The sequence below is a fragment of the Oncorhynchus gorbuscha genome, linkage group LG21 (genome assembly GCF_021184085.1).
Source record: "Oncorhynchus gorbuscha isolate QuinsamMale2020 ecotype Even-year linkage group LG21, OgorEven_v1.0, whole genome shotgun sequence".
Taxonomy (NCBI): Eukaryota; Metazoa; Chordata; class Actinopteri; order Salmoniformes; family Salmonidae; genus Oncorhynchus; species Oncorhynchus gorbuscha.
Genome location: NC_060193.1, coordinates 58,166,028 through 58,180,730, shown reverse-complemented (window position 1 = coordinate 58,180,730; position 14,703 = coordinate 58,166,028). Strand labels below are relative to the sequence as shown.

At 44.6% G+C, this 14,703-nt stretch overlaps 2 protein-coding genes across 2 annotated transcripts; one reads left to right on the top strand and one right to left on the bottom strand.

The window, feature by feature from the left end:
• Positions 1-2,327: 2,327 nt before the first annotated feature.
• On the bottom strand, positions 2,328-4,677 carry LOC124008471 (late histone H2A.2.2-like). Its single transcript, XM_046319766.1, has 2 exons — positions 4,440-4,677; positions 2,328-4,145 (listed from the first exon to the last, which is right to left on the bottom strand). The coding sequence occupies exon 2, from the start codon at positions 4,143-4,145 to the stop codon at positions 3,732-3,734; it is 414 nt and encodes a 137-aa protein (XP_046175722.1). The 5' UTR covers positions 4,440-4,677; the 3' UTR covers positions 2,328-3,731.
• A 505-nt stretch (positions 4,678-5,182) lies between these two features.
• On the top strand, positions 5,183-14,627 carry LOC124008258 (angio-associated migratory cell protein-like). Its single transcript, XM_046319402.1, has 11 exons — positions 5,183-5,541; positions 5,796-5,939; positions 6,214-6,333; positions 6,481-6,620; positions 6,753-6,897; positions 7,006-7,089; positions 7,364-7,479; positions 13,477-13,574; positions 13,695-13,785; positions 13,920-14,074; positions 14,238-14,627. The coding sequence occupies exons 1-11, from the start codon at positions 5,451-5,453 to the stop codon at positions 14,311-14,313; spliced, it is 1,260 nt and encodes a 419-aa protein (XP_046175358.1). The 5' UTR covers positions 5,183-5,450; the 3' UTR covers positions 14,314-14,627.
• Positions 14,628-14,703: the final 76 nt, after the last annotated feature.

Sequence of the window (14,703 nt, the reverse complement as noted above, 5' to 3'; positions counted from 1 at the left end):
AAATAGCCACCCTTTGCCTTGACAGCTTTGCACACTCTCGGCATTCTCTCAACCAGCTTCATGAGGTAGTCACTTTGGTTTAAGAAGTGGGTGGGACACATTTTTCACTCCAAACAGCCTACTGCTCGGAGGCAACCGACCGGTCCTAAAGCACACTATTTCCTTGTTTTGTATCACATTCCGATAAACCTGAGGGGGACAAAAATGCACTTTCAGAATGTGGTGGGACGGACATGTCGTCCCCCCCGTCCCCAGTGAAATTTGCGCCCGTGCTTGAAATGTACTATTAGTGCAAAATGTTTATCAATAGTTATGTCAGCTGTGATATATTTGTGTATGGTAATGAGAGGATTTCCAAAAGCAAAATAAATATAGGCAACATGACATGTATTGTTTCCATGGTTTCTCCTTCCTCTTTCTCAATCCATCTAAATCCCCAATCTGTCTAGAAATCACATGAAACAATGTTTTTCAGGTCTCTACTTTTGTCCTACATGCTCAGACATATGCGATAACTGAACTGTGGGTGGGCTTCTTTTTTAAACTGTCATAGGGAGGACATAACAGTCACACCAGAATCAGTCATAATTGACGTCAGTTTATCACAATTTGCCTGTTTAATATTGACACTGGGATGCTGTACCAACACACACACACACACATACTGTACATGAACATAAGAAAGCGTGCACACACACACTACCGGTCAAAAGTTTTAGAACACCTACTCATAAATGATTTTTCTTTATTTTTACTATTTTCTACATTGTATAATAGTGAAGACAACTATTAACAGGTGTGCCTTGTTAATTCATTTGTGAAATTTCTGACCTTCTTAATGCATTTGAACAAATCAGTTGTGTTGTGAAAAGGTAGGGGGGGGTATACATTTGATAAGACATGAAGGTCAGTCAATACGGAAAATTTCAAGAACTTTGAAAGTTTCTTCAAGTGCAGTCGCAAAAATCATCAAGCGTTATGATGAAACTGGCTCTCATGAGGATCGCCACAAGAAAGGATGACCCAGAGTTACCTCTGCTACAGAGGATAAGTTCATTTGAGTTACCAGCCTCAAAAATTGCAGCCTAAATAAATGCTTCACAGAGTTCAAGTAACAGACACATCTCAACATCAACTGTTCAGAGGAGACTGTGTGAATCAGGGCTTCATGGTCTAATTGCTGCAAAGAAACCACTACTAAAGGACACTACTAAGAGGAAGAGACTTGCTTGGGCCAAGAAACATGAGCAATGGACATTAGACCGGTGGAAATTTGTCCTTCGGTCTGGAGTCACGGTGTGGGTGAATGGACAATCTCTGCATGTGTATTTCCCACCATAAAGCAAGGAGGAGGAGTGGTGTGGGGGTGCTTTGCTGGTGACACTGTTTGTGATTTATTTAGAATTCAAGACAAACTTAACCAGCATGGCTACCACAGCATTCTGCAGCGGTACGCCATCCTATCTGGTTTTGGCTTAATGTGACTATGATTTGTTTTTCAACAGGACAATGACCCAACACACCTCCAGGCTGTGTAAGACCTATTTGCCCAAGAAGGAGAGTGATGGAGTGCTACATCAGATGACCTGGCCTCCACAATTCCCCCGACCACAACCAAATTGAGATGGTTTGGGATGAGACGGACCGCAGAGTGAAGGAAAAGCAGGCAACAAGTGCTCAGCATATGTGGGAACTCCTTCAAGACTGTTGGAAAAGCATTCCAGGTGAAGCAGGTTGAGAGAATACAAAGTGTGCCAAGCTGTCATCAAGGCAAAGGATGGCCATTTGCAAGAATCTCAAATATTTTGATTTGTTTAACACTTTTTTGGTTACTACATGATTCCATGTGTTATTTCATAGTTGTCTTCACTATTATACAATGTAGAAAATAGTAAAAATAAAGAAAAATCATTTATGAGTAGGTGTTCTAAAACTTTTGACCGGTAGTGTGTGTGTGCACGCTTTCTTATGTTCATGTACAGTATGTGTGTGTGTGTGTGTTGGTACAGCATCCCAGTGTCAATATTAAACAGGCAAATTGTGATAAACTGACGTCAATTATGACTGATTCTGGTGTGACTGTTATGTCCTCCCTATGACAGTTTAAAAAGCCCACCCACAGTTCAGTTATCGCATATGTCTGAGCATGTAGGACAAAAGTAGAGACCTGAAAAACATTGTTTCATGTGATTTCTAGACAGATTGGGGATTTAGATGGATTGAGAAAGAGGAAGGAGAAACCATGGAAACAATACATGTCATGTTGCCTATATTTATTTTGCTTTTGGAAATCCTCTCATTACCATACACAAATATATCACAGCTGACATAACTATTGATAAACATTTTGCACTAATAGTACATTTCAAGCACGGGCGCAAATTTCACTGGGGACGGGGGGGACGACATGTCCGTCCCACCACATTCTGAAAGTGCATTTTTGTCCCCCTCAGGTTTATCGGAATGTGATACAAAACAAGGAAATAGTGTGCTTTAGGACCGGTCGGTTGCCTCCGAGCAGTAGGCTGTTTGGAGTGAAAAATGTGTCCCACCCACTTCTTAAACCAAAGTTGTGCCCCTGATTTCATGTAATATTAAGCAATAAGAAAATACAAAATATGCCTCACTTGGTATAGCATTTACCTTGTGTACCAATAACTAGTCTACCCAGGTTACCTTGACTGGTTTTCCTTATCATGGTGCAGTACTGCAGTGTTTGTCCACGCTGAAGGTCTGCTCATCAGTGAAACCCTCCCGGGCAGAATGCCCGCAGGCAACCCCATGCCAGGCCTACCCCCTAGGATCAAAGACTCAGGAGCACAGAGAAGCCCATACAAAATACACAGACCTGAACAGTGAACAGACAAGTGCTTTCATTTATAGTCAATGGCAGCCACTTTTAGACATGAAAAGGAGCTCAATATAAAGTTTAAAAGGTCTGGCTAGCATGCGCAGGGAGAGAATCAAGCCAGGGCCAGTTACTCAATATTGATGCAAATTTCTCCTATTATTCTAAATTCTGTTTCCTCCATCCCAGTGCAACAGGGGTCAGTGTGCTGCTGAGTTTGCCATTGTCTGACTGGCCCATACTGGGCTCGAAACAGTGCTCCTCTGCATCACAACCCCTCTCTAATTAACAGTCCAAACAGGTTGAGCCACACAAAAGGATACAAAATTGGATGGCTCCAGCCATATTTGAAGCTAGCTGAGGGGTGCTCTTAAGTTACTTTAAAAACGCTGTTACACCGGCTTTTGGGTGGAAAAATAAACCATTACGATTCAGTTCGGCAATGCCCTAGTTTTTAAAACTGTCACTAGAACCCAGTTATGCACATGTGTTGGAGCAGCCAGAACACCACAATCCCAGGGTATTGGTTTTAGCTCATGAAACCAGCAGGCCTACCTCATTCCTTGCAGGGTTAGGGTCAATTCAAATTGAAGTCACTCAATTCAAATTCCTAGTCCAGTGAACTGGCATTATTTCTGTAACTTCTCAAACTGAGAAGCATTTTTTAAAAGTGTCAATGATTGAATTGAAAGCACTTCTGAATTGACCCTGATTTATGAGGTGTGAAATTAAACTAATGAAATATTTAAATAAAGCTTAACATAGGCCATGTCTGGACATTGCAGTGCATCAACTGGACAACACTAAAGATATTCTTTAAATTTGTTATTTTATTAAGGAAAACGGTGAAAGGGAGTTTGCGGTAAAAGCTTGTATGTACATTTTAAAACGCTTGAGACTGGACGTCATTGCTGCCGTCGTCTTTAGGTAGCTTGCTCTTCTTGGGAAGTAACACGGCTTGGATGTTTGGAAGGACACCACCCTCCGATATAGTGACCGCACCCAGCAGCGTGTTCAGCTCCTCGTCGTTCCGTACAGCTAGTTGGATGTGCCGTGGAGTAATGCGCGACTTCTTATTGTCACGGGCCGCGTTACCCGACAGCTCCAGGACTTCAGCGCAGAGATACTCCAGTATGGCAGCGAGGTAGACTGCAGCTCCTGTACCAATGCGGGTAGTATAACGTCCCTTCTTCAGCAGACGGTGAATTCGGCCTACAGGAAACTGGAGACCTGCCCTGACAGAGCGACTCGTGGAAGTCTTCGATTTGGAGACAGCTTTCTTTGCACGACCAGACATCTTGTAGAAACAAAGTACATGTTTTAGTGACTGTTGAAATTATTCAAACATTACCTCAAAAAAAAAAGCCAATATACAAGCCCTCCTGGGAAGAGTTGTGGATGCAAAGAAGCTAATGCACCTGCCCTTCAGCTGGTGCCCACTCAATCACTACAATCCCACAGGCACACTATTTACACAGTTAACAGGACTACCAGAAGACTTACACTTTAAATCAAAATATGGACAGTTAAGAGGACAAGGCATTTCACACAAATGAGAAGTTAGCAAAAAACGAAACATGTGTATACTCACGGCGACAGGCTGTTTGCAAGAACTAGAACAGGCCTAAAATGGAAATAACAGCAGCCATGGAGCCTTTTTTTATAGAAGGGAATAACAAGTTGCATTATTGAGGGGACCAGTTTTTCCCAAAGTCACATGTCGTAAATACTTATGTCTGATTGGATAGCCAATTAGATTAAAGATCATTCACATGGGGCCCAATTCCAAAGTGAGCCCTAGGCCCTACTCCTTACAACTCTGGATATATACAGTACGTTAGCAGATCCGATAGGGTAGGTGGAAGTTGTGCCATCTATCTTTCACCTATTATGTGTTCAGATAATTCACATTAGTCTACCAGAAAATATTACATGACAACAGTGTTTCCCAACTCCGGTCCTGAGTACCACAACAGTATATATATGTTTGTTGTACCCGGACAAGCGCAGCCGATTGTACTTGCAAAATAATCATCAAGCCCTTGACAAATTGAAAAAGGTGCTTTTTTCCGGAGCTACAACATAAATGTGTGCTGTTGGAGGGACTCGAGGACCGGGGTTGGGAAACGCTATATCAGAAGAGGGGAAGAATGAAAGCCAGTATGATGATAATGGTGTTATTGTGCCACCTAGTGAACAAGGACGGATGTTACTCTCCGATGAAGTAGTCATGTTGAAGAAGTTCCGCCCACTTTGGCATGGATTGGATGTTACTGGGAAGGGGTATGTCAAGCTTCAGGGCGAAATACCAATCGTATCAAATGTTTAAATGACGTCATCACGGAGCGCCAGAGGATTCCGGAGACTTTCCCACCATGTGAAAAAAACACGAGGACACTATTTAGATGTTTTTCTCTTTAGCTACTATTGGTTCTTCGGTCAGCCCCAAGAAATAACAATCTTTAGCATTTTCTTTGATTGACTTAACATATTTTCTTAACCTGAATTCGACATTTGTCGCGCTAGTAAACTTTTCAGCTCTCAAGTTAGGCAGATAATTTAAGTTAGCCACCTTGGTAACGTCTAACGTTAGCTAGCTATCATGGATAACTCGGACGAAAATTCGGTACAATTCCACGGGGATGAAGAGATTATAGAAGTCATCGACCTTAACGAAACAGAGCAAAACCCAGGTAATGATGGTTGCATGCCTAGCTAGATAACGTTAGTTGGTCAGAATCAGATGCTTCAAGGGGTGTAGTTTAGTTCATGTCCTTATAACTGTATGAGGACTTGCTACATGGACTGTCATTGATTGAGCAAAATAAGTTGTCTCTTGAACGCTTGGGGCATTGTCTTGGTTAGACCTTCTATGAGTTAATGTCGTGGTATAAAACTAAGAGAGGTATATGTGTCAAGTACAGTAATACCTCACTCTGACGGACAGATGATTTGGCGGAGGAGTTCGAGGACGTGGACGTCGGAGAGACTGAGGACGGAGACAATGAACAGGAAGACTGGGATACCGACGACGAGATGGAGCAGGAAAAGGAGCAAGATGACAGCGAACTCACCTTTTCCAAACACACGGGTACTAGCTAGCTAACTATACCACCTCACTTGTGCTTTTCTTTCAGTCTCTAAACAACTCAGTGGCAGTTGCCGGTAGTAGGTCTATCTCATTATCTTGTCCATCACCACCACCACTATGTGGATAGGATTTGACTGTAAAGGGTGGATGACTTTAGTCATTTCATGTAATCCAGGTATTGAAGGGAAGGAGACAGGGTGGAGGCTATTGGATAGGCCAGGGACATGTATGGGTCACTTTTTTTTCTGTTGTCACATTGACTTGTGTTTTCCAGGCTCCGTGTTCTGTGTGAGTCTGGACCCAGCCACAAACAGCTTGGCTGTGACCGGAGGAGAGGATGACAAGGCCTATGTCTGGAGAGTGAGTGACGGGGAAGTGCTTTTTGAATGTACAGGTGAGTCTCCATACTCTCCAAGCTGTCATCAATTAGTTGTTGTGCTTTTAATTTAGCTTTGACATCCCAATAGGACATTTCTTTATGCTACAGGATAGTTGAGCTCAGAATAAACAAGTATTTGTCCTTCTTTTTCCACAACCGTAGGCCATAAGGACTCCGTGACAAGTGTTTTATTCAGCCATGATTCTTCCCTGGTGGCCACGGGGGACATGAGCGGGCTGATCAAGGTCTGGAAGGTGGAGACCAAGCAGGAGGTGTGGTCCTTCGAGGTGGGAGACCTGGAGGTGAGGAAGAACACAGCCCGGCCCAAAACAGGGTGCACATATTTGTTGTAGCTCAGCAGGAACACACTGCCACACCTGATTTAGCCTGATTAAGCTAGGTAGTTAAATCAAGTTTTTTTTATTGTGTGTTAGTGGATGGAGTGGCACCCCTGCGCCCCGGTGCTGCTGGCGGGCATGGCGGACGGTAACGTTTGGATGTGGAAGATCCCAGGGGGTGACTGTAAGACCCTGCAGGGCCCTGGCTGCCAGTCGACCAGTGGAAAGGTCCTGCCAGACGGTGAGACTGTCTCCCCAGCCAAGCATAAAGGACAATTCAGTACAGAACACTCTACCATGATCTGTGCTGCCAGGTTGAACATGTAACAACTTTGTCTTTTCTCCACAGGGAAGAGAGCTGTGGTGGGCTATGAAGATGGGAACGTACGACTTTGGGACCTCAAGCAGGGAAATGCCACCCATGTGATTAAAGGTGAGTTTGGCCAAGTTGTCGCACGCCTGAACACAGTATGTGACCATCCCCACTACTGCCAGACAGCAGGATATGTGTCATGGTCACTGGGAATCAGTGTGGAATGTGTTTATTAGTGTACATAGCTTACTTTATATCTAGAGTAGATGACCAAACCCCAAATCCTAATCTTGACTTTTCTGAGGATAACACAGTAATAACTGCCACTGGACCAGCAGTAAGGAACAACTTCTATCCCCACTCAACTGTCTCCTCGCTTCTCTGGCCACCTCAGGTCATGATGGACACCAGGGGGCGCTGACGTGCCTGGCCTGTAACAAGGACGGCTCTCTGGTGCTGACGGGCTCTGTGGATGGCCGTGCCAAGCTCATCAACACTGCCACTGGCAAGGTGGGCAGCGGGCACTACTGTATTATAGAGAAATAACTACTGTATTATAGAGAACACATACATACATACTGTGTTATAGAGAACACATACATACTGTGTTATAGAGAACACATACATACATACTGTGTTATAGAGAACACATACATACATACTGTGTTATAGAGAACACATACATACATACTGTGTTATAGAGAACACATACATACATACTGTGTTATAGAGAACACATACATACATACTGTGTTATAGAGAACACATACATACTGTGTTATAGAGAACACATACATACTGTGTTATAGAGAACACATACATACTGTGTTGTAGAGTACACATACATACTGTGTTATAGAGTACACATACATACTGTGTTATAGTGAACACATACATACTGTGTTATAGAGAACACATACATACTGTGTTATAGAGAACACATACATACTGTGTTATAGAGAACACATACATACTGTGTTATAGAGAACACGTAACTACTGTAGGGTAGAGGACACATACATACTGTGTTATAGAGAACACATACATACTGTGTTATAGAGAACACATACATACTGTGTTATAGAGAACACATACATACTGTGTTATAGAGAACACGTAACTACTGTGTTATAGAGAACACGTACATACTGTAGGATAGAGGACACATACATACTGTGTTATAGAGAACACGTAACTACTGTAGGATAGAGGACACATACATACTGTGTTATAGAGAACACATACATACTGTGTTATAGAGAACACATACATACTGTGTTATAGAGAACACATACATACTGTGTTATAGAGAACACGTAACTACTGTAGGATAGAGGACACATGCATACTGTGTTATAGAGAACACATACATACTGTGTTATAGAGAACACGTAACTACTGTAGGATAGAGAACACGTAACTACTGTAGGATAGAGGACACATACATACTGTGTTATAGAGAACACGTAACTACTGTAGGATAGAGGACACATACATACTGTGTTATAGAGAACACATACATACTGTGTTATAGAGAACACGTAACTACTGTAGGATAGAGGACACATACATACTGTGTTATAGAGAACACATACATACTGTGTTATAGAGAACACGTAACTACTGTAGGATAGAGGACACATACATACTGTGTTATAGAGAACACGTAACTACTGTAGGATAGAGGACGCATACATACTGTGTTATAGAGAACACATACATACTGTGTTATAGAGAACACGTAACTACTGTAGGATAGAGGACACATACATACTGTGTTATAGAGAACACATACATACTGTGTTATAGAGAACATGTAACTACTGTAGGATAGAGGACACATACATACTGTGTTATAGAGAACACGTAACTACTGTAGGATAGAGGACACATACATACTGTGTTATAGAGAACACATACATACTGTGTTATAGAGAACACGTAACTACTGTAGGATAGAGGACACATGCATACTGTGTTATAGAGAACACATACATACTGTGTTATAGAGAACACGTAACTACTGTAGGATAGAGGACACATGCATACTGTGTTATAGAGAACACATACATACTGTGTTATAGAGAACACGTAACTACTGTAGGATAGAGGACACATACATACTGTGTTATAGAGAATAATAATAATAATATGCCATTTAGCAGACGCTTTTATCCAAAGCGACTTACAGTCATGTGTGCATACATTCTATGTATGGGTGGTCCCGGGAATCGAACCCACTACCCTGGCGTTACAAGCGCCATGCTCCACCAACTGAGCTACAGAAGGACCACACACATACATACTGTGTTATAGAGAACACGTAACTACTGTAGGATAGAGGACACATACATACTGTGTTATAGAGAACACATACATACTGTGTTATAGAGAACACGTAACTACTGTAGGATAGAGGACACATACATACTGTGTTATAGAGAACACATACATACTGTGTTATAGAGAACACGTAACTACTGTAGGATAGAGGACACATACATACTGTGTTATAGAGAACACGTAACTACTGTAGGATAGAGGACACATACATACTGTGTTATAGAGAACACATACATACTGTGTTATAGAGAACACGTAACTACTGTAGGATAGAGGACACATGCAGTTGAAGTCTGAAGTTTACATACACTTAGGTTGGAGTCATTGAAACTCATTTTCAACCACTCCACAAATTTCTTGTTAATCAACTATAGTTTTGGCAAGTTGGTTAGGACATCTACTTCGTGCATGACACAAGTAATTTTTCCAACAATTGTTTACAGACAGATTATTTCACTTATAATTCACTGTATCACAATTCTAGTGGGTCAAAAATTTACATACACTAAGTTGACTGTGCCTTTAAACAGCTTGGAAAATTACAGAAAATTATGTCATGGCTTGGAGGTGTACCTGTGGATGTATTTCAAGGCCTACCTTCAAACTCAGTGCCTCTTTGCTTGACATCATGCGGAAATCAGCCAAGACCTCAGAAAGAAAATTGTAGACCTACACAGGTCTGGTTCATCATTGGGAGCAATTTGAAAACGCCTGAAGGTACCACGTTCATCTGTACAAACAATAGGATGCAAGTATAAACACCATGGGACCAGGCAGCTGTCATACCGCACAGGAAGGAGACACGTTCTGTCTCCTAGAGATGAACGTACTTTGGTGCGAAAAGTGCAAATCAATCCCAGAACAACAGCAAAGGACCTTGTGAAGATGCTGGAGGAAACGGGTACAAAAGTATATATCCACAGTAAAACAAGTCCTATATCGACATAACCTGAAAGGCCGCTCAGCAAGGAAGAAGCCACTGCTCCAAAACCGCCATAAAAAAGCCCAGACTAAGGTTTGCAACTGCACATGGGGACAAAGATTGTACTTTTTGGAGGAATGTCCTCTGTTCTGATGAAACAAAAATATAACTGTTTGGCCCTAATCGTTATGTTTGGAGGAAAAAGGGGGAGGCTTGCAAGCCAAAGAACACCATCCCAACCATGAAGCACGGGGGTGGCAGCATCATGTTGTGGAAGTGCTTTGCTGCCGGAGGGACTGGTGCACTTCACAAAATACATGGTGTCATGAGGCAGGAAAATTATGTGGATATATTCAAGCAACATCTCAGGACATCAGTCAGGAAGTTTGGTTGCAAATGGATGATGACCCCAAGCATACTTCTAAAGTTGTGTCAAAATGGCTTAAGGACAACAAAGTCAAGGTAATGGAGGTATTGGAGTGGCCATCATAAAGCCCTGACCTCAATCCTATAGAAAAATTTGTGGGCAGAACTGAAAAGGCTTGTGCGAGCAAGGAGGCCTACAAACCTGACTTAGTTACACCATCTCCGTCAGGAGGAATGGGCCAAAATTCACCCAACTTATTGTGGGAAGCTTGTGAAAGGCTACCCGACACGTTTGACCCAAGTGAAACAATTTAAAGGCAATGCTACCAAATACTAATTGAGTGTGTAAACTTTTGACCTACTGGGAATGTGATGAAAGAAATAAAAGCTTAAATAAATCATTCTCTCTACTATTATTCCGACATTTCACATTCTTAAAATAAAGTGATCCTAACTGACCCAAGACAGGGAATTCTTACCGGGATTAAGTGTTAGGAATTGTAAAAACTGAGTTTAAATGTATTTGGCTAAGGTGTATGTTAACTTCCAACTTCAACTGTAACTACTGTAGGATAGAGTCCACGTAAGTACTGGAGCTACGGTAGAGACCACTTAACTGCTGGAGCTACGGTAGAGACCACGTAACTGCTGGAGCTACGGTAGAGACCACGTAACTGCTGGAGCTACGGTAGAGACCACGTAACTGCTGGAGCTACGGTAGAGACCACGTAACTGCTGGAGCTACGGTAGAGACCACGTAACTGCTGGAGCTACGGTAGAGACCACGTAACTGCTGGAGCTACGGTAGAGACCACGTACCTGCTGGAGCTACGGTAGGGACCACGTAACTGCTGGAGCTACGGTAGGGACCACGTAACTGCTGGAGCTACGGTAGGGACCACGTAACTGCTGGAGCTACGGTAGGGACCACGTAACTGCTGGAGCTACGGTAGGGACCACGTAACTGCTGGAGCTACGGTAGGGACCACGTAACTGCTGGAGCTACGGTAGGGACCACGTAACTGCTGGAGCTACGGTAGGGACCACGTAACTGCTGGAGCTACGGTAGGGACCACGTAACTGCTGGAGCTGGTAGGGACCACGTAACTGCTGGAGCTACGGTAGGGACCACGTAACTGCTGGAGCTACGGTAGGGACCACGTAACTGCTGGAGCTACGGTAGGGACCACGTAACTGCTGGAGCTACGGTAGGGACCACGTAACTGCTGGAGCTACGGTAGGGACCACGTAACTGCTGGAGCTACGGTAGGGACCACGTAACTGCTGGAGCTACGGTAGGGACCACGTAACTGCTGGAGCTACGGTAGGGACCACGTAACTGCTGGAGCTACGGTAGGGACCACGTAACTGCTGGAGCTACGGTAGGGACCACGTAACTGCTGGAGCTACGGTAGGGACCACGTAACTGCTGGAGCTACGGACCACGTAGGGACCACGGTAACCACGTACTGCTGGAGCTACGGTAGGGACCACGTAACTGCTGGAGCTACGGTAGGGACCACGTAACTGCTGGAGCTACGGTAGGGACCACGTAACTGCTGGAGCTACGGTAGGGACCACGTAACTGCTGGAGCTACGGTAGGGACCACGTAACTGCTGGAGCTACGGTAGGGACCACGTAACTGCTGGAGCTACGGTAGAGACCACGTAACTGCTGGAGCTACGGTAGAGACCACGTAACTGCTGGAGCTACGGTAGAGACCACGTAACTGCTGGAGCTACGGTAGAGACCACGTAACTGCTGGAGCTACGGTAGAGACCACGTAACTGCTGGAGCTACGGTAGAGACCACGTAACTGCTGGAGCTACGGTAGAGACCACGTAACTGCTGGAGCTACGGTAGAGACCACGTAACTGCTGGAGCTACGGTAGAGACCACGTAACTGCTGGAGCTACGGTAGAGACCACGTAACTGCTGGAGCTACGGTAGAGACCACGTAACTGCTGGAGCTACGGTAGAGACCACGTAACTGCTGGAGCTACGGTAGAGACCACGTAACTGCTGGAGCTACGGTAGAGACCACGTAACTGCTGGAGCTACGGTAGAGACCACGTAACTGCTGGAGCTAGCCACGTAACTGCTGGTAGAGACCACGTAACTGCTGGAGCTACGGTAGAGACCACGTAACTGCTGGAGCTACGGTAGAGACCACGTAACTGCTGGAGCTACGGTAGAGACCACGTAACTGCTGGAGCTACGGTAGAGACCACGTAACTGCTGGAGCTACGGTAGAGACCACGTAACTGCTGGGGCTACGGTAGAGACCACGTAACTGCTGGAGCTACGGTAGAGACCACTTAACTACTGGGGCTACGGTAGAGACCACTTAACTACTGGGGCTACGGTAGAGACCACGTAACTACTGGAGCTACGGTAGAGACCACGTAACTACTGGAGCTACGGTAGAGGCACCGTAACTACTGGAGCTACGGTAGAGGCACCGTAACTACTGGAGCTACGGTAGAGGCACCGTAACTACTGGAGCTACGGTAGAGGCACCGTAACTACTGGAGCTACGGTAGAGGCACCGTAACTACTGGAGCTACGGTAGAGGCACCGTAACTACTGGAGCTACGGTAGAGGCACCGTAACTACTGGAGCTACGGTAGAGGCACCGTAACTACTGGAGCTACGGTAGAGACAGCGTACAGAGGATAGTGGGAATGAAAACAGTACTTCTGGGTTTACATGGTGGGACAGATGACATGGGGAGATTGACATGCATTACTCACAAGAAAATGTTCTGTCATGTGTTCAATTGACCAACATGGTATGGGTTTTCGAGATGTGGTGTCCTGCTACTTATCAGTTGGTATATGCTGTCTAACTGGAATGTATCTAATGGGGTGTGTAGGTGTTGGGTGTGTTCTCTGTGGACGGGGGCAAAGCCAAAGCCTCTCAGGAGGATGCTGAGGAGACCAACTCGGTGGAGTCAGTGGGGTTCTGCAATGTGTAAGACTTGATGTTTTTAACATAAGACCAGAATCACAAATTAACCTTACATGAACTGCATGGCATACGGTGTGTAACAGTTGCCATGTTTTGAATGATGCTGTGTTCTCTGTTGTCCAGGTTGCCTCTGATAGCGGTGGCGTATCTGCATGGGACCCTGGCTATCTATGACCTCTCCTCACAGGTCCTCAGACACAAGTGTCAGCACCAGGTAAGAAACCAGCCATCCAACAGACTCAACCAAACCCACAATAATCCTCTGATCATGGATTGTAGAGACGTGTTGCTCTGCTATTTTCAAATGCCTTGTTATATGCTCTATAAACAACTATTTGTGTGTGTCAGGCTGGCATTGTTAAACTACAGTGGGAGGAGTCATCCTCTGTGGTGTCCACCTGTAGTCTGGACGGGGCGGTGAGGCTGTGGGATGCCCGCTCGGGAACCATGGTGTCAGAGTACCGTGGCCACCAGGCGGAGATCCTCGACTTCACACTCAACAGGTACACACACCCCTAAGTTTCCGCTAATCACAGATCCTAACCTTTTCAAGTAGGCTAATGAACAAAACGTCTGACCCTGTATCAGTGGTTATGGGGAACTTGTATTCTACTTGAGCCAGAAAGGCTCCTAATTCTCATCTGACTCTCTCTCCTCCTCCCACAGAGAAGCCTCTATGGCGGTCACTGCCTCTGGAGATCACCAGGCCAAACTCTTCTGCCTCCAACGGCCAGACCGTTAATAAGAGGAGCAGAGGGAGAAAGAGCGAGAGAAATTGGGATGGACTCAACCCCGATCGCGCTTTGTCGACAATGCACCTTAAAGGCAATATTCCCGTTTTTGTGGAGACCGTTTTAACAGTGGACACTGCATATATCGGCTCAATCCGAAGTGGTCACTTAACCTCTCTGGGAAATGTGGGACGGTAGCCAACAGCCAGTGAAAATCTCATAATTAAAATTCCTCAAGCATACACGTATTTTACACCATTTTAAAGATCAAATTCTTGTTAATCCAGCCACAGTGTCTGATTTCAAAAAGGCTTTACAGCGAAAGCACCACAAACGATTATGTTAGGTCACCACCAAGTCACAGAAAAACAGCCATTTTTCCAGCCAAAGAGAGGAGTCAC